The following is a 21,572-nucleotide window of genomic DNA, read 5'->3' on the forward strand; positions in this document are numbered from 1 at the left end:
GCTCAGACAGAAACTACTTACATCAATCATGTCTGAGACATCATGGATGTAGTATTTGGCCACCAGGGCATTGGTAGCTGCCAGATTGAGAAGATAGTCGTTCCGGGCCTTTGTGCATTTCAGCTTGTTTTCAGAGTACTTGGCTTGTCTCTAGGGAGAAAGAGGAAGAGGGAGTCCCATTAATGCCAGGATGTAACATGGATTCCTAATGTCCTCAAATAACGCATTATTACATCAATCTGCTTTGATCTCATACAATCTGTCCATAAATGCAATACTTGGCACAATGTAGAGATGGGCTCCTTTTAGCTTTAACTGCATTTCCCAATGTCATTTGTTCAAATAGCAACTGGTAAAATTCAAGAAGTTCATTACAAATGCATTTGCACTTGAGTGGTGATACAGTGCCTGCTATGTACAACACATATCATGTACCACAACTGACCTTCTCCTTCATTTTCTCCATCTTCTTGACGGAGCTCCGTCGCTGTGGACGTTCATCATGACCATACCGCAGCAGGCCGGAACTGATGTCATTGGCCTTGCCAATGTGCTTCTCTTCCTGTTTCTCTGCCTCCTTCAGCTTGCTCTCAGCACTGATGCTCTCCGTATGGTACATGTGGTATGTTTTCATCACCTGTAAAGAAATACATCTCCTGTCAAACTTTATTCAGTACCAAGGGCATCATAGTCAAACAAGGACTTGCTGAGTGAGATGTGACTTTGAGGGGAAGGGGAAGGAAGCAAAATCTGCAGTATGTAAAAAGCAAGAAAAAAACAAAACACTAGAATTTGAAGTAGAAATCTCCCTCTCCAACCTGACCCAATAGGAACAGTCTCTCTCTCTCTGATATAATATATGATTGGCCAAAGTCTACTGTCACAGGCTAGATTTCTCACATCCCAGGTTTTTAGGGTGATCTCAATCTGCCTCATTCGTCATGCTCCCATTGGATTTAAAACGCTTTATTTGTCCCTCAATGGCAAAAGGCAAGCTAGTTAGCAAAAACAAAAACACATAAACTCCAAAAAAACTAAAAAAAAAAATCATTCACACACATTAAACAATCAGAAAATGCAAATGTGTCCAACACCATTAAGATATATTGTGTCAAAAAGTGCAAAATGGGAAAATAGGTTCATCCCTTAGCTGCCCATATATTTAGCTCCATTCATATGGCTACTGGAATAAAACTAAACTTAATTACAAAGGGGGTTAAAAAAGAAAAGCTTTCAATAAAAGATATAAATGAAAATAGAAATGTTGCCAGTATTCTCCCATCTAGCCAAATTAGTTTATATTATAGAGGTATATTGCATAGTTGTTAAATATAATAAGTAGGTTATCCATTTTATAACCTCATAATCATGATATGGTGGTTAACATATGTTCAACAGGTCTAAATGTATATTACAAATGAACTAATGTAACCGTTGAAGATATATTGTGCTATAAACAGATTAACGTTGTGTGGTTTTATTAAAGACATCAGATGTAAATGTTTAACTAGTAACCCTGCATCAGCAGTACAATTAAAAAGCATCTGCTTCTCCATCACTCACTCTTAAGTTCTGGTTTCCTAGCAACCCTGACTTAAAGGACAGCAAGATCGATCAGCAGGGGAGGAAGGAGCTTACAAAGTGACAGTGAGCAACCTTCCCTGCAGCCCGCGAAACAAGAAACTTCTTGATTTCCACAAAACTCCAGCCGCACGCAGATCAATAGCTGACAAAGATGAATCCACCTAATACCAAATTTTGGATTTAACTCATAACTGAAAATACGAACAAATTATACAAGTTCATTTTTGCTCTACAACTTTATCTAGGCCAAACCTTAACAGACTGCTGCAGTTCCTTGTGCTGTGCTCAGTTGTTTCAGACAGGCATTTAATAATGCATGAATCGGAGAGAGAGAAAAATCAATATCAGTAAAGCAGTAAAGTGCTGTATAATGTTACATGTGAGAATGTTTCTCATGCGAGTATTAGCGATTCGCTGCTCATTCACTCGTACCAAACATCCTTTCAAAATGAGTGGGAATAATTGTCAATAATTACTGAAATAGCATTAGTGAAGTAGCATTAGTCTCAAACAAAAAAGTTGGATCACCACCCCGTTTAGGCCAAAATAACACAGCAATGATGGCAAGCTTTAATGCCATAGACTCTAAAACTCTAGTGGAAACAGTGACCGATCTAAAGCCAACCACCTGCTGTCTCGATGCTTTACCTACCAACTTCTTTAAGAATGTTTTTGACTGCCTATCAACAGACGTATTGCAAATAGTTAATAACTCTATTCAATCGGGCAATTTCCCAAAGGCCTTCAAAACTGCAGTCATTAAACCTCTTCTAAAAAAGCGGAGCCTAGATGCCTCTATTATCAACAACTACAGACCAATTTCAAATCTACCATTCATAAGTAAAATAATTGAGAAAGTTGTACTCCAACAACTAACTCACTTCTTGGCTTCTACTGGCTGCCACAACAACCTCCAGTCAGGATTTAGACCTTTTCATAGCACAGAGACGGCCCTTATTAAAGTTATAAATGACATCCGTCTTAACACAGACTCTGGCAAAACTTCAGTACTAATGCTATTGGACCTCAGTGCTGCATTTGACACTGTCGACCACTCAATACTTTTGGACAGGTTGGAAAACTGGGTGGGGCTCTCAGGCACAGTCCTAAACTGGTTCAAGTCATATCTACAAGATAGGAACTATTTTGTTTCCATTGGCGACTTTGTATCAGAACAAACCAACGTAACGTGTGGAGTCCCCCAAGGTTCAATCTTGGGGCCGACTTTATTTAATATCTATATGCTCCCACTAGGACAAATCATACAAAATAATAACATTGACCACCATTGCTATGCCGATGACACCCAAATCTATGTAGCGCTATCACCAAATGACTATCGCCCCATAGATCTACTGTGCCAGTGCATTGAGCAGGTCAAACACTGGATGTGCCAAAATTTCCTTCAACTAAATGAGGATAAAACTGAGATAATTGTTTTTGGTGCTAAGAAAGAAAGGTCTAAAGTCATCCAACACCTTCAATCACTGTCCCTGAAAACCTCAAATAAAGCCAGAAATCTTGGGGTTATTACGGATTCTGATTTACATTTCGACAGTCACATCAAATCAGTAACAAAATCGGCCTACTATCACCTTAAAAATGTAACAAGACTTAGAGGGCTCATGTCAGCTCAAGACTTAGAAAAACTTGTCCATGCCTTTATAACCAGTAGGCTAGACTACTGTAACGGTCTCCTTGCAGGTCTTCCCAAAAAAACTGTCAGGCAGCTACAGCTTGTTCAGAACGCTGCTGCTAGAGTTCTAACAAAGACCAAAAAATGTGAGCACATTACACCAATTCTTAAATCATTACACTGGCTTCCTGTACGTCAGAGAATTGATTTCAAAATCCTCCTGCTCACATATAAATCACTTCATGGTCTAGGGCCGAGGTATATCACTGATATGCTCCCACTACATAAGCCTTCTAGATCACTAAGATCCTCTGAGACCAATCTGTTAGTGGTTCGCAGAGTAAACTCAAATCAAGGGAAAGCATCTTTCAGTCATTATGCAACAAACAGCTGGAATAAACTTCCTGAAGATGTGAGACTTTCACCCACTCTGACCACTTTTAAAACTAGACTGAAAACTTTTATGTTCACCTTAGCTTTCTGCTAAATCTTCGCACTTTTAACGTCCGCACTGTTTTTATTATTGTCTGTGTTTTTATTCTCTTGTCTTCCTGTAATGCATTTGAATTCATGACATGTTGTGCTGTGAAGCACTTTGAGTCTGCCTTGTGTATGAAAAGTGCTATACAAATAAAGCTGCCTTGCCTTGCCTTGCCTAGTCATTAAGTCATTAAACAATGTTCTAGAATATTATGTATCATACCTCTTTCATAAGCTATATATGTAAACAAACCATGGTACAGAATCCCTCATACAGTAATTATGCACAAGATCATATTTCTGTTCGTCTTCATGCCAAACCTTAAATATTTAACTTTAACTTTGGTGCATTTTTTAGTTATAGGTATAGTAAAAGTCACAATCTATTTCACATCGCCATGATAAATGTGTCTTAAAGACAAGCTTTTGCTTATTTAAATCCAGGTAAGTGTGTACTAATGAACTTTGAATGGCCTCCCTCTGTTGTGTAAATCCCTGCGGAGCGGAGCATTGAAGGTCCACCAGATGACAACTCAGATGCTCCATTTCAACGGGCTTTACGCAAAGGCGGGAAGCCAAACTCTGCTCATTAATTATTCAATTAACAACACACATTGTCATGACACAGAACTGGATTAAAATGGTTAAAGTCTTCTAATTATGTTTGATTGATCCCTTAGAGTATTTACTCAACAACATTCTAGATGTACTGTAATGCAGATGATTAAGTGTGGCAAAAGGAGTTATTTTTTCTTTACATAAATTAATCAATTAAGCAGAACAGGAATTGTACACCGAGTATCTTAAAATAAGTGTATGGTGTTTTTTTACGGGTATATCTTTTTGACTGTGAGGGCTCATGCTCATGTCAATAGGTAAAGGGAGAGAAACAGAGTGACAACAAACAACAGATGTATGTGATTACATGCAACATTAGCTGAAACTACGACAGCAGCTCGTGTTTGCCGTGAGCACGGTGCACCTCTGCAGCACAGACTGCTGAGTCAGCTTAAAGTACTGCCAGGGGCAAGAACGCTCTCCCCTTCAACTGATGGAGAAATTCACAGTGGGAGGAAGAATGCAAATTTTCTCCTTTCACGACCTCAGGAGATGGAAGAAATGACCTGTTAGATGCTGCACTGCTGATAAGGCATATCTGCCATGTGCAGTGTCAGGCCAGCTGTTTCACAGGTTACAGGTTACAGGTTTGGCTTTACAAAAAAAGCTCTGGCTCAGGATCAATGATACACAGGCTAACATAGGGGAAAGGCAAAACAGGCGGGCTGGTGTAAGGTTAGGCATGTAGGGACAATGATGTGTTCAACTCACAGTGTAGAGCTCATTGGTGACTTTCACTAACTCCTCATGCATCTGCACCCCAATGTCTTTGCTCTGCAAAAGAGAAAAACAGGTGATAGTTAAATGTAAAAGGACAAATTAAGGCAGGTATTTAAACATATAAGACTAACAACTGGGTTATCTAATAGAATTACCTCCCCACAATTGAAAAACTAGAAGGCTGTGTGCCAGTTGTATTTTGTATGTGAGGGATGTCAGCAGGCTTTGAAATGCTGTCATGGCTCTTCATCAGAAAAGATCTAATACAATGCCCAAAGTGCACACACAGACATAAATAGAACAGGGCAATAACTGCAGAACATTTTCCCAAAGAGTTGTGTCGCAGTTTCAGCTCAGTTACAGTGGCTAAGAGACTATGATGAATTGGACATGTCCCATGACAGGGCTTACAGCCCAAGAGGAGGAATGGGGCCAGCAGAGAGTGACTCTGGAAATCCTGTTGAGGGGATATGGAGCGCTGAAACCCATCAATCCTGTTTTTTTGCCACCTCTGAGGGACCACTTGTCAAAACGGCAACCTTGTGTTTTCAAGTGACAAGAATTAAATTTCAGCACATTCAGTAGATTAAACTTTGACTTAACAAATGGCAGAGTTGATTAATTCCCTTCCCGAAATGTGTAATTCATTAGAAGTGAGAACGCACTGTAGCTGAAACAGGATGCTTCAGCATAACAGGATTATTGTTTTGGAGAACTCTGTCACAATTTGAGCTAACTTCTTGAAGAGAGAGACAGTTTTTTTCTGCAGTCAGCTATTAGTCCTCCTCTTTATGCTGGCCGCAAGCCATTCCCAGTCCTCATAAAGGCTTCCGTCATGACAGTGCAGAGCCCCCTAGAGGACATAAATTACTGTTAACTCCTGCCTGTGTCAAAAGATACTGATCTAAGATCCCAAAGGCAGATTGTCCATCAGCACCCCTGAACTACAGGCACTCTGTTACTCTCACATGTACCATTATATATACACATGAGATGTGAGACAAAAAACAAGAAAAAGAATGTAACTGTTACTGAATGAGTCTGAGTTGATGTAAATTTGGTGTAATGAAATGAGTGGGAGTATGGGCAACAACAGTGATGAGGTGTAAACAGCATACAAAAAACGGTTAGTGATCTAAATAGGGAGCAAACTGAGCGTGATATTGAGAATGACAATACACATGATGAAGGTGGGCGATTAAAAAGAGAAACGGAATCTCTCACAAACCATGCAAAGCTTTAACTGTGGACGTATGATATGGTCACAATAGTCAGGGTCTACTGTAAGGGTAAAGTGGTGCAATTTTAGGTAGGAGAAACCTCAGTCATGGGTGGGACTAGTCAACCTCATGGCTGTCATTTAAAGCCAGACTATACAGAGCTGGGAAACATCTATAAAGCAGCTGAGAGAACCTTGCATGCAAAGAATGTACTTTAATTGAAGTACTGATTGGTCATGACAAGAGACAATAACACAGTAGAGCTATGAATCAGAATTGTCTTAGATAGCACTCAGAAGGAATATGCTTTAGGATAACCGTCCAGCTTGTACAACTGTATGCTTACATTTCCACATATTTTTACATATTTTTGTTGGTGTTGCGTCAAGTTCCCAACTGTGGGCATCAGTCATGCGATTTAGAGCAAATGAGTTCTGTGACTGTGTGCGTAAGTAACGATCAGAGTTACACGCACTCATCCGTTTAATTCAGATTATGACCTTTTTGAAGAGTCTGATGACATCCTCGCCCACGTGCGCCAGTCGGACAATGACGTTGTTGTTGTAGATGTCGCTGAGAGTGCCATGGTCTCGGCTCTCCCGCCTGGTCTGGTCTAAGACCAAATACCAGCAGTTAACAGTGGACAGGAGATTCTGGTCCTTTCTGAAACAGAAAAGGAAAAACTTCACAAAGATGAAAACATCTGTCCTTTTCGATACCCAGTTTCTCCAACTCTGCCCGACGAATACAACTGCAATATTCAGACCGCACAGTACATTGCTCACAATTATTTTGCGTGATTAGATAAACCATGAAAATACTTGGTAATCAGGTGTCTGTGTACTTTAACATAAAACAGAATGAAAACTTTTTTACAGACTGCACAGATCTTACATTCGATCCATTGGTATCCAGCTCTGGTTCTTTACGTATTAGAGATCAAGGGGTCACTGCACAAGTAGTGAGGAATCAACAATGAAAGGGGTAGCTGTACACACACACACACACACACACAGAGAGGGCATGCTGACTGCACTCGCCCCCTTGCTCGAGGGAGCATGTGAGTTCAATTATCCTCACACCGAAGAGTTTGTTTATCCTCAGCTTTGTCTTAGAGAGCTTTTAACAGTTTTTTCTCTGCTGATCTCCAACAATTGTGACTACAATATAAAAATGCTGCATAATACTCTTTTTGCTTTAATGACTGGTGAAAGTTTGAAGCTACGATGAATGATTTGAACACTTTGCATGTCTTTGTTGAAAGGGAAGAGGACATTCAAAAGGCTGTTCACACCGTGATAGCCATCTCTGCTGATTTGCACCCACATAATATGTTATGTTCACATGCAAGCAGTCTGTAGCTATAGAAAGAGTAATGAACTGCTTCAGATTGTAGAGCAGAGGTGTTATTTAGTTCAGTATTCTCTAAAAAGTCATACTGAATACAATTATGTTGCTTGTGACATGTAAATATAACTGCTTAAGGCTGCCCACTCCACCTTATTTTGGTGAGAAACCAACACACACAGGCGGAGCCCCACCAGCAACATTTACACCTCACTAGCTATCAATTCAATTCAATTCAATTTTATTTATAGTGCCAAATCATAGCAAAAGTTATCTCAGGACACTTGACAGAGTAGGCAAAGACCACACTCTATGACTTATTTATGATTTACATAGACCCAAAATTGAGTACGGTGGCAACGAAAACCCTCCCTTTAACAGGCAGGAACGTCAGACAGACCCATCTCTATGGAGGACGGACATCTGTCTTGACCGGTTGGTGAGGAAGAAAGAAGAGAGAAAGAGAGAAAAGACAGACAAATGGACAGAGAGAGACAAAGAGAAACAGATTTATACTTCCAGAGATGCAAGCAACCAAAGAGTAACAGTAACTATAATAATATCTATAGTAATGTGAATAGGACGTATATGTTATGGCAGTTAATACAGCAGAATAGTAGAAACAAGCACAGCTAAGGTGATAGAATATGAAAATGATAATAATTATGGTGGCAAACATGATCAATGATGAGTAGTGGCAATAACAGCTGCGATAAAGCAAGACATACCACTGATGGTTTTTTTATGGCTACAAATGTTATAGTTAATAAGATTAATGATAGTATATATGACTAATAGTGATAATAGCAGCAGCAAGTGTCACACAAGAACACGGCAGTAGGCACCACCACGATCAGCAGAGAAGAAGTTGAATTAGTAAGATCTGCCATACTGAAAGCTGCCATTTAGAATAGGTTGGAGGGTGGCTTCAGGGTTTTGCAGCTTTATACACCCCAAACCAAAAAATAACACCCATGTAACAATATTAAATGAATTACACCACAAACCATGGACACAAATGACCAACTGATTTTTGAATGAATAATAATAATAATAATTTGAAGATTAATTCCTATTTCTGTTTCTAACCAGTATATATTTAAGGCAGTCATACAGCAATCGATAATCTACTTGAAGAATCTGGCCTCTGTGGTAAAAAAAGCTCTATGTCACATCACATGGTCAATCACAGTACTTTTCACAAGTACATTTAGGGAAGGTTTTGTTTCTCCAAAAATATTTATTTTACATATTTTTATCAGACATTTCAGACATTTTTAATTGCTAACTTAAGGCACAGAGAACCCAACGGTTAAACTCTGGGTCCTTTATTGTTCTGTATCTGCATCTGCTGGTCAAATAATACAACATAATAGCATTTGTTTCTATGAATACATGCATCTCCATGTGCCCATAAAACCATTGACAATATGACTCACCCTAAAAACTAGATGCTACAGTATCAAATGGATCAAAAGGTAAGCAATGCCTAATAAATTATAACAAATTATTTGTTGGACTCCCTGCAAATCATCTGATGAAAAAACAATCCACAGCAGCATCTTAAGACTGTAACCGACTCGGAAATGCAGAAGTTATTTTTGACTCTATTCACAGTTTGAAGCTCATATTGAAAGAGTAGTATTGTCGTGTTTGTGTTAACTACTTCAAAACTTGCTTTCATTTTAATTTTTAAGTAAATTATTCCTGTTTTCCAGGCTTGATGAAGCTCAAGTTGATCTTCAGCTAATGCTTGCTTCTGTACTATGAAGACAAGATCATATGGGCCACATTGTAGCTCCCTCATGGATTGGATCATAAATTGGCCATAATTCTAAAAATCTGCTGAGTTGCACTTAATCAACAAGTTTCTTAGATATGATGTTTCAGAAGTTAAAGCCACATCAGAAGGACATTGTCTTTGTTACAGATCTGAATGCCACATTTGTAATCTATATTCTCAGAAATTACTGTTGGTTTATCCATGCTTAGTGTTGACTTTAGTTCATTGTATGACTCTATCTTGCTGTCTGGATGAATAATGTTGGAAAAAGTAGCACAAGAGAACAGAACAGCAATCTGAAAGGTTCTGCGTCCTCAGCGTCTTCTAAGAGTTGCACTTGTGATGCTAAAGGTTAACAAGAGTGCTGGGCATCAGCATCTACGTTCTTTTCATCCTCTTTGATAAAAAACATGAACAAGCTAGCCCTATAGGCCCTTCTTTCAAGTAGAGTAGATGTTTGATCCTGTACATGCAATGCCAGGAACAGGACTGTAAATCTCTGGCTCTTCTGTGCTCTTGAATAAGGATGAGCCTGTTAGTATGCAGGAGACAAAAGAGTTGGTGCAGAACTACTCATGGAAGATGACAGAAGAAGGTCCTCTACCCGACAGCCTACAAAAAAGTGCAACAATACCCGTTTTAAGTCAAGGTCTTTGCATCATAAAGAAGCACCAGGCAGCTGAACTAGACTAAACGTTGTATGTTGGATATAAAATGTTTTTTTGCACAGCTTTTCTTATAATTCAATTTTTGCTGCAGCCGCTCAATTACAGGACGTTTTGAAAATGTCCCCTGACAATCGCCAGCCGCTTTATTAGATCTGACATAAGAAATCACAATCTGAAAAGATTCTGGATAAGAAAAAAGGCACTGAGGAATTTCTTTTTTTTTTTAAATCAAATTATACGAGAGAGCCAGCAAAACCAGAAGACAGCGTGGGTTTTTTTAATGACAGAGACTTAAAGTGTAATTCCGGCCTAAAATCATCCCATGGTCTTTTTCGGTACTTACATACATCAAATAAGCCATCAAGCCAGTTTTTTTCATGTATAAACTATTAATGGAGACATCCCGGAGAGTCGGAGAGTCGGATAGCCGGACGTGGCTAACACTGATTAGCTTGGGGCATTACGATGAAGGCATTAAAACGACATCTTTAACCACTATTACTGCTCAAAATAACACAAAACCTCTGTAGTAGCATGATAAGAGTCCCTACACATAAAACGAAGCATCAACAACATAGTTAGCGAAACTGGAGTTTATTTAAAGAGTGTTTTGAAAGACTTACCAACTGGCCCCCGTACCAGCTCCTCTCGTAGTAAAGTCCATTCAAGTCGATTACCAAATGCAATACAAAAGGATAGAGCCAATTTATCATTTATTAAGGAATCGGTCGTGCCAATTTATTTTGGGGACGTGGAAAAAAAGTGTCCAGTACAGTGCGATTGATGAGGGATGGGGAAATCCTCCATAGCAGTCACACAGCTTGTTGCAGTATTCAGTTGCAAAAAAAATCACTCTGTTGGCAGCATAAACATTCTTCTTTTGTGACCATGGGCTCACGGTACCCACAGGCACAGCAAAAAATGCCCGCACACCGAGACTGATGCTGTGGCTTATGCTGCCCCTTCCGGCAACAAACGCCCCCAACCCCTCGCATGACATTACGATGCTGCGGGAAATGGCTGTCTGGGACTTTTCCAAACCTTTTACATTTATTAACTTATATTTCACCAAACTGCCACAAACCACAAAGTTTATGTGTTTGCTGGAATAAAGCACCAATGGGCTCCTTCCTTTTGATTGCATTTGGTTATCCTCTTAAATGGCCTTTACTACGAGAGGAGCTGGTTCCGGGGCAAGTAGGTAAGTCTTTCAAAACACTCTTTTAATAAACTCCAGGTTCTCTAACTACATTCAATGGCTTATTTGATGTATGTAAGTGCCACTTAAAGCTGCTCCATTGTAGTCTCCATTGTAGTGAGTGAATCTAGCCTCTGACAGACAGATATAATGATGTCCATTTAATGTGACAGGGGGTGGGGGGGTGGGGGTGAATCTGGGACAGCAGGGTGTAGAGAGAAGTCATGCAATGCTCTTCCAGGGGTCTCCCTTTGAGGGAATGCTCTATTTATCAATGTCCCAGTGACAGGAGCTCTCTGCCACAATTTCGCTTTATGTCCAATTGGAGTGACTGAAAGAGAAATGGAGAGACCTCTCCTGATTAAGCCAATGTATTTGTTATGCATTACTGACACAGCCAGGTTACATAAAAGGGTGTGCAACTATCTAGATATCAATTATAGCATCTTTATAATGTTAGTTTGATTTTTCTGCACTGCTAATTCAATACTACTACTCTGGGTATTATAGAATAGCAGATTCTTTAAACTAATTAATTAATTTGGCAGATTATTCTGAACTCAACCTCTATTTTTTAGCTTTTTCAGGAGGTTTCCACCACATTTGACAGCCTTAATTGATCTATTCTGAAGGTGAAGGGCAATTATTTACACTAAAAATGTTCAATGAATAAATTCTAATTTATAGCAGCAATCTAATCCAAGCAGCAATTTCACAACATGCTGTAGGGTACGTTTGTTTCATGACCACAGATCTCCCATACACAAACATTTCAAACAATTGAAGTCAATCTGAGAAAAACAGCATGATTGCTTTTCTCCTAACTGAAGCTCTAAGTTGATTACTGTACCCATTGAGAAAATATGAGTATTTGGGTAACATTCTAGCGTGAAGCGTAGTGTGAGAATGGTAATAAAATGACAGCCACATAGAAAAGACGAGGGGGGGGGGTTTACAGAGTCTGACCTAGTTGGGAGGAACACAGCAGCCTGAGGCCACAAGCTTCCTTGGCCCTGGCTTCATTTCAGGTCATTTATTCTGCTTTTATCCGCCTCTCCTTTTTGTTGCTTATCCCTCCTCTGCCTTCCTCTTCCCCTTTTTTCCATCTCTCTGTGCCGTGCCAGCGATCAGTATGAAATATGTAACAGTTGTTCATCGGTCAAACGCATTCGATACAGACATCCTGGTGCTTAGCAGGCAGACAGTGGTGAGACTCACTTGAAGTGATGGTGCTCTCTGGAGGTGCGGATCTTGGCAGAGTAGCGCTCGGCCAGTTTGTCCAGTCCTCTGGAGTACTCCAGCTGGAGTTCAGCCTTTCGACGGAAGAACTCCTGCAGGTCCTGTAGCAGCTGCAGCCGGGACTCAGACTGCTGCTCCAGACAACGGAACTGCTCTACCAGCTGGTTACGGATCTCTGTGAATCAAAAAGGAAGAAAGCACCCTTAGAATAAATAGAGCATCCCTAGGGGGAGTGGGCCTACTTCTGCCTGCTAAAATAGTGCTGCACATCAGCATTTAATCCACAGTCCTTCAGCAGTGGATGTAGTAAATACAAATATGTGAAGATACAATCAAGCACAAGCATTAATCAAATAAAGTAATCATAATTGGATAAATCCAGATGTCAAAGTGCATTTGTCTGCCGTGTGCATGTGTGTGCGTGTGGAGCGGGAGGGAGTGTGGGGGTATCTAAACGCGGGGGTAGCACACTTTCATATGAGATGCATGTCTGATGATTGCAGCAGACAGCACGGAAAATATAAAATAGGTCAGCTTCTCAAAATGCATTGTGCTAAGCGAGCCTTCAGAGAAGTTTGTCTTGAAAAAACAAATTGCGGACATTCTTTCGATTACAAGATTGCTGTGGTTTTCTGCTTATGAGGTTAGGAAACTCGCGGCTCCTATTCATAGTCTGAGAATGAGGACAAATGATGTTTCTTTTTTAAAATATGGTTGATATGGCTTTAATAAAAATATCAGCTGTTATTAGACCTCTGTGATTTCAGGTGAAAAAAATGTTCACGAAAGTAATAACATCTCTTTTACGTCCTTACATTAAAACTAAAAAAGTAATACAAATAATAATTTAAGAGACAGGCGCTCAAACTGAGCGTTTCAGACAGAGGGTGAATACAGGTATATTCAGACAGACAGTTTGAGAAAAATAATGTATTTTTTTAAACATTAAAGCATGCAAACAAGTTATATTAGAAATCCCTAAAATCCAAGTATGAACCTAAAAAAATAATAATTTCGGACCTTTAATATGTAACTAACAATTCATTTTGTTAGTTTTTACAAAACAATCAATTCGGAGGACATGTGTAGAGCAATAACACAATAAGATCATATCATCAGGACATACTTTTGAGCTTAACACCCACCCTGAGAATAAACAAAGCTTCACTCACTTCAAGACAATAAAAAGCAGTTGAGCAACATTGAGATGGCTGAAGATCCCATTATTACAGACAGTTTCAACCATGTGGATGATTGCTGCAAACTGAAAGAAGCTCTGTAAAAAAAATATCAATGGAAAAGATGGCCCTGCCGAAGAAAGGCCCTTTTGTTCACTTCTAAATGCTGTTTCTGTATCTATAATAAAGGTTTCTAAAAAAATGCCTCTCCGTTCATCTGTGAGCAAAAATGTGAATGAAAGAGCAATACAAGAAAGACAGAGTAAATATGTAGTCCCTTGCTGTTTGGAGATGTACCCCTCATGGTCCCCGTTGTTGCCCTGCTCAGTTGCCTGGTTACATGCCTCTGGAGGCATCTCAATCTAATGAGAGCAGGCCATGCAGTTCCCTGTTCTGACAGCCGCAGCGGTCAGTCTGTTTAGCATAATGGCCAAGGACAATGGCAACTTTCTCTGCTTTGAAATACTCAATAAATAGCCTGTGCTGATGAACAAGGAGGCAATCAAACTCAAAATAGGAAAAAATGTCACTTCAATGTACTGTGCTAAAATAAGCCACTGAACAACACTACTGTATGTGTTGGCCTGTGTGACTTTAATCATTCTTAATCATATGGCGGTGTAAAAGTGGGCAATATGATGAGCAAATCTAGATTGATTTAACTGCATGATTTTATCAGCGAGACATCAAATAGACTCATGATATTTGCATTCGCTCTCCTGCGAGCAGGTTATTTTTAGAAACTTAAACCGTTACTAGGGACTGTGCAATACTGCACTAGTACATTCGATGAATGATTCAAGCCTTTGCAGAGTAATGCATAATTACCAGGAAGCTGGCTAGGAGTGAATAATATACCAAGAAGTATGCCTCAAAAAGCTAAATGCAGCCTCTTCTCTGTATTTTTATTGATGTTACAAGGATGTTACAATAGTACAGATGTCTTTAAATGAAATACAGAGCCGTACGCTACAGCAGGTTTTCTGCTGTCTGGGACCACTGTGCAGCCAAAACTAATAAAATGTTCCACGCCCAGAAGCTTGTGGAAATTTCAGTAATAGGACTTTACCCATTTGTAATGTTTATTTTTCTCCTAACCCATATGGTGAATGCACTGGCATGTTCTGGTGAAGCACTTTGAACATAAATCAATTCCAACAAATTCTCAAAATGCTTAATCTGGTTGGGATTGAGCACTGAGATATAGATATACAGATCCTGTTGTAAACAAAGACATGTCAAAGTTTTTGATTACATCAAACTAAAGTCATATCTGAAGGTTTATACCTTCAAAGTACCTGCCTGAGCTCAGCTTTTTTTTGAGGCTTTGACCTGTTACCCTGCACATTCAAAAAGACATACCACGTCCGCCCGCCAAGTCCAAACACAACAGGTCGTCCAGGGCTACATCCCAGGATCTCTGACAGATAATGTCACAAAATAGGGGGAAACTATTGGTCATTGTTGCCTTGCGGGGCTGCCAGTTAGGTTCCTGTACTGCTGCCCACAGAGAGCACCAAATATCACAAAGTGAAGAGTCCCTGTCACCACAGTAGCCTACTCAAAGTGGCCTTGCACATCTATTGCAAAGGCCAGCAGCAGTCTCCAGGGCTGTGTCTGCATTTAGCCATGCGTGGCTAGTCACATGTGGCTTAACCCAGACTGACACTTTGACATAATTTAGTACAAATCAAGGCTGTGTTCTGTGAAAACTTGGCCTCTGAATTTAGTAATGACTATGTTATGCCTTTACAGTCTATTTGTTCGAGTTTACATTTATCCCTCTCTGTCTCTCTCCATAGTAATATCTCCAACAAGGACAAGGCATTGCTATTTGTGCAACCGCAGGACAGAGAAATCCAGGATGTAGTGAGCAGAATTCAAAGCGGTTCTCTTTTTAAATCTTATATCGCTCAACTGTGGGTATGTTAATGTCATCACAGCAACAGTGTTACCAAGACACTGAAAACAAAGATATTGTTTCACTGTCGTAACGCAACTCTGACATTTCAAACAGTATCAGTCTTAGCATTCCTTCATTATTATGCATACAAAAAGAGGGCTGTGTCTACACGCTACACGAAGAATGCGTCTACAGTGAATATCATAGCAGACAGTAGGAGGGAGGTGCCACTTTCTGAGTCGGATTGTCACCAAACCAGTATTAGGAAAAGATTACAAATGTTTCCTATTTCAATTTTATATATACATATATACATATAAATATATATATATATATATATATATAAATATATATATATATATACATATAAATATATATATATATAAATATATATATATATATATATAAATATATATATATATATATATAAATATATATATATATATAAATATATATATATATATATATAAATATATATATATATATATATATATATATATATATAAATATATATATATATATATATATATATATATATATATATATATATATATATATCTTTTGAGAGGTGCCAAATAGGGCTGGGCAATATGGCCAGAATCTTCTATCCAATGCAGAATGATTCATGATACAGCATGTTTTCTGGTAATTCACTAAATAAATAGGCTTAGAAATAACCACATCGTAAAGCTTATTTATGTATACCCTTGTGTGAATGAAATACTCGACAAATGAAAAGTACTGTGAATTTCTATATGATTTCATCTTGATACGATTTCAGCAAAAGACAATAAATTATCATAATGAATAATGGTCCGGCCCTAATGTCAAGTCATTCTTACACAACTTCCACATTGCCAGGTTTCCTCAGCAACAGCTAATCTAATAAATGGTTTATAATGTACTCTTTCCGCATAAGACTAAAACGGCTGGGCTCCAAACAGATCAAATGGCATTAAAGATAATTTTGCCTAGAAGTAAGTCTACAATATGATGAATGATAAATGGTATCCCCTCATTTCCTTGTGTTTCGGTTTCAGGGTCAGCAGGAAGCTTAGAGATACCTCAACTTGGTCAACTATACTATACATAATATATATATATATATATATACTAAACTATACTCCTTAAAAGGTAAACATTTTTTCACTCAAATGCTGTAAAAACAAACCTGTATTTTGAGCAATTCAGGAAGACAAATCATGTTTTAGTCACAAACAAGAAAAATGTGTTTCTGGCGATTATGACTAAAATGATTAAGATAAAAGTTATGATACAAAGCTGTACATGAGTTACAATTATGTCATCAATGAATCAGGGATGACATGTGACAATAATTGTAGAAGCCCATACTTGTAAAGCTCAAACACACACACCAGCGATAATTGTTTAACTGTTGCTGTTGTTTGCTAAAATGTGACATGTTAAAAAATAGCGCAAATAAGTGCATTAGTTCTGTGTCTGATTGAACTGCAGTGCAGTCGGCAACTCAGCATTATTGGAGGCTAGTGTCAGTGTCAGAGTAAAGCCCCCACAGCTCAAAACTGATCTAAGCCCAGTTTGCAAATGAGCTTAAGATGTCAGCTTAAAAGCTTTCCCTGAAACTGAGACGAGAGACGGAGCTGTGATGGCTCTCTCACAGCCACAAAGCTGGTGTGGAGACCAGAGAGAGAGTATGTGAAAGACTCAGAGTGAAGGAGTCAAACAAACAAACAGACAAAGAGAGTGATGGTGAGAAAGCAAACCACACCTCTGTCTGCAAAACGCTAATCATACTGTTCATTCCAGACACATGCTAACAAGGTTTGGTCATTCCCGCTCTATGAACAACAGCAGAGATGGACTTTGATGAAATATTTACACATATTTGCACAGATAGAGCCTACCCTGTTGACTTCATCAACACCAGCATTGCCTGCGGTGGCATCTTGTCACCAATTTCTATGTGTTTTTATGGATTTGAAATATGTTTAAATTATTTTTGCTGGACTGAAACACTAATGCAATTCCAAAATAATAAAGACATTTACAAACATGTAGTGTTCTTTGCTTAATGTCTTTTTGGATGTGATATCAAATTGATAACAACATTTTCATTCGGTTATATCCAGCTCAGGCCATGCACGTAGGAACGTTCAAGGTAATAAGCACTAAATTAAAAGATGGATGCAAAATATTTTAAGCAAAAGTATATACATTTTGGGAACCAAGCTTTTTGGTTTTCTTGTTGAGTTAGAGGAGGTGATTGATTGATACCACCTTAATGTCTGTATGTTCAGTATGAAGTTGATACCGGCAGCCAGTTAGCTTAGCTTAGCATAAAGCCTTGAATCAGCTACATCCAAAGATGACGAAACTGCCTGCATCTCTGCAACTCAGGAACATTTTGTATCTTGTATGTTTAGTTGTAGAAAAATGTAAAGGTGTAGAAACAACAAGTTTTCTGTGTACTGAGCTATTTCTTATTGACTTCAGTAAGTCACTGCCTCCGGCTAAGAAATATGGGGGTCATCCCTATGTTCCCCCGGTCCTATAAGCCTATACCTTCTCTGATTTAATTTAGCATTTTGTTAGGGTTAGAGGTCAGGGTTTGGATCAGGGTTAGATAGGGTCTACATAGGCCTATTTGCCGGGGAATTCAGCTGTGATCGTGGAAAACAATAACAGACCGGGAAACATAGGACCCTTTCTGTGACAAGCGGGGAGCATCGGACCTTTTTTCAAAAAAAAGGGTCCGATGTTCCCCAGTCAGATATAAAGCGGGAAACATTGGACCCGGGGAAGGGTACACTCCCCTGAAATAGGCTAGCTGCTTAGCTCTTCTTTCAGTCATTCGCTAAGCAAAGCTAACTGGCTGCTAACTGTAGCTTCATATTAAGTGGACAGAGAATATAGTTGATATATTCTCACCATTTTTATCATTTAAAAACATGTTATGAACTTTGAAATAAAAAGTGTATGAATTGTGCTAAATTGATAAATACGCTCTGCCTGTAAGAAATGTGGAAAAAAGTCACAATCTTCCTTCAACACCATCATTTGTTCAATAAGATAAAAAAATAAATAAAAAAGGATTCTGCATGATCTACATTTCATTTGCACAGTGTGTCCATAGACATTCAATTCAGACTATGCTAACTCTGCTACAATATTTGGGCCCCACCTGGAATACGGACCACATTGACGAACACCTTGAGAAGTATTAGGCCTCAACACACACACCCTCACAGTGTTCACAGGGGAAGTTTAAATTGGTGTTTTCTTTGCCAGAGTGAACTGTGTTGTTTGGATTCGGGTGTTTAGAATCAAAGGATCTGAGCATAGGCTGATTTTGCACCCTGTGACTGTATACTGTATGACGATAATCTGAATTGGCCTCTTTTATACTGAAACAATTAGCTTCATTACAGACAATAATTAGAACAATCCATGAAACACTAATATCAATATGTACAACAGCGTATTATCCTGGTTTAAGATGGCCTGCCTGAGCTCAGCTGTTCTGAGTAACTGAATAACTTAATTCTGAGGAAAAGTGTATGCCACAACTGTAAGAGGGGTGATGCAAGTTCACACCGACTGATATTGTCTCTAAAAGGCGGAGAGGACAACCCACCTATACATCGTGTGCCACTCTTCCTGACTCTCTTCTTGGTAGCTCATCCAGCCACATAGTTAGCTTCAGACAGTAAAATCCTTTCATGGTTCATAATTCATACAGACAGCATTCATTATTAATGGACTTTCTGAACTGTTTGCTGTGTGATCTCCCCAAGCACCCCCTCTCCCTGCTAATTCTCTAGGCTATACACTTTGTCCTGGAGTGTAACGAAAATACACACCATATTGTTTATTATTAAATTACATCGGTTGCCACAGTATACTTTAATGTATAGCCTATATCTACCTTTATTTCTAGAAAGAAGTTGTAAAAAATGCATGACCTCCAGTCTACTGGGCATATCGTCCAAGGTGAATTGGTACATTCCCTTGTTGGGTGTGCAGCATCAGAGCAGACTCGCAGAAATACCACTTTGAGACAAATCATCAAGCTCCAGTATCTTACATGGCCACACATGCAGGGCTTGGCATGGCTGATGAGCACAGTCATCTTCAGTACTACCGAGAAACCGGTTCAGCCAAGTTATTAATCATTGCATTCAAGTAATAGCCGTATCATGACGTGACTTTATGAGACATTTTCCGAAGAGATACGTATAAAAAATAGATGGCTGTCATCTGCAACTATGCCATATGTCCCGCCCAGAGCACCGCACACTGAAAGCCATATTAAAGCTTGTGGTAAAGTTACGCAATAGTGCCTTGACACACAGAATAACAATGCGATCAGGCCCTTGCACGTTACCAACCTTTCACTTGGGTCTCATATTCAGCAATAATCTCTTTGTCCTTCTTGACTTTCGCTTGAGATGACATTTTGGGGAGAGCGGATTGTGCAATCCTCGGGCAGGAATCGAGCGTCTTGGTTGCTACAATGCAGCGTTTAGCCCGTCTGCAGTCCTCCCCGGATAGTTGGGCAACAATCAGATGTGAATCATCGCCCGCTTTCACACAACTTCGGAGATTAAACGCACTTGAGGTTCTGCGATGTTGTTGCTGCTGCTGCTGCTGCTGCTGCTGCGTTCAAGGCGACGTCGAGCCTAAAAGTGCATCATGATCTCTCCGTCCCTGACCACTCCTCTTCACCAGTGCTCTTCGGTGAATCGAGAAACCATTCACGTTTGATGTGCATTTAATTAAAAAAAAAAGCCTGGAGTGAACTCTGGAGGGAGCAGCTACGGAAGCCTCGGCGATAATAGCATTGCTCCTTTTGCACAGCAAATGTCCAGCTCTCTCTCTCTCTCTCTCTCTCTCTCTCTCTCTCTCTCTCTCTCTCTCTCTCTCTCTCTCTCTCTCTCTCTCTCTCTCGCTCTCGCTCTCTGCAAATTCAGTGCAATGCTGCTGCAGAAAAAGGCTGAATGGATGTGAAAGTCATTCTGATGCTCCTCCTCCAACCCCCTCCTTTCCTCACCACTTTTCACCTCATTGGTGATTTAAGATGTTTCCGAGTGAACTGATATGTAAACCTTTGCCAAGTACACACACATATATATATATATACTTATACATAAATAGCTGAAGGGATATATAAATAGTTTGGTGGTGATCAGGATTTGATAGCTCTGCTTAGTTGTCCAACAATTTCAGCCATTTTTTTTAACTTTTAAATACCTGGCTTCTGTTATTTTAGGGCTGGACAATATTTTGTGTTATCATATTAAATGACTGACTGTTCAAATAGTTCTATTATTGCCTTAAGTCATAATATTTACATTGCTGAATATTATTTATCAACATTGTGTAAATATTTAACCCTATAATACTGTAATGTATTGTTATTTAATTACAAAAAATTAGATCTTAAGACTTTAAGATCTTAAATAATTAGTTTTTAGGGCATAGGGACTTGCAGGACCAGTTCAGTTTCCAAATAATAATAACTTTATTCATATAGCACCTTTAAAAACAAACATTTACAGAGTGTTATGACAGACCGAGCCAAGACAAAAGCAAATAGAAATCCATACACACACATGCATATACACACATATACATATACAACAAGGCAAGATATACAATAGGACGCTTTTACAAAAAGTAAAAACGACAAATGAATAATAGAAGACCATAAATTAAAAAAAATAATAATAAATGAAAACAATCAATAAGTCACTGATTCAGCAAGCCTTAGCAAAATAACACGAGGGCAGCAGCTATCTGATAATTATTTTTCTCATTTAAAATCATTTTCTCATTTGATTATCCATTTAAAATGTCAGAAAATAGTGAATAGTGCAGTTACAACTCCCTGCAGCCCTTACCAACAGTCTAAAACCCAATGATATGCTGGTCAAAGAAAAGTATCTCACTCCACAGTTTCAACACTTGACAGTGGTGATGGATCATCTCCCCAGAGAAAGTCAGAATGGCTCAATGT

The 21,572-nt window shown here is 39.1% G+C and overlaps 1 protein-coding gene across 2 annotated transcripts in view; it reads right to left on the reverse strand.

Moving 5' to 3' along the window:
- The window catches only part of LOC310965316 (SLIT-ROBO Rho GTPase-activating protein 3-like), a 40,729-nt gene extending 20,264 nt beyond the window's left edge, over window positions 1–20,465 (reverse strand). For both annotated transcript variants that reach the window (XM_083938836.1, XM_083938835.1), the window contains exons 1-6: window positions 19,945–20,465; window positions 12,473–12,668; window positions 6,759–6,921; window positions 5,030–5,092; window positions 446–637; window positions 22–150 (exon numbers count right to left, since the gene is read on the reverse strand). In XM_083938836.1, the coding sequence (XP_083794962.1) occupies window positions 22–150; window positions 446–637; window positions 5,030–5,092; window positions 6,759–6,921; window positions 12,473–12,668; window positions 19,945–20,011 (810 nt within the window). In that variant the 5' untranslated portion in view covers window positions 20,012–20,465. The remainder of the gene's footprint in view (window positions 1–21; window positions 151–445; window positions 638–5,029; window positions 5,093–6,758; window positions 6,922–12,472; window positions 12,669–19,944) is intronic.
- Window positions 20,466–21,572: the final 1,107 nt, after the last annotated feature.

This window comes from Echiichthys vipera, assembly GCF_963691815.1.
Source record: "Echiichthys vipera genome assembly, chromosome: X".
In the NCBI taxonomy this organism is placed as follows: Eukaryota; Metazoa; Chordata; class Actinopteri; order Perciformes; family Trachinidae; genus Echiichthys; species Echiichthys vipera.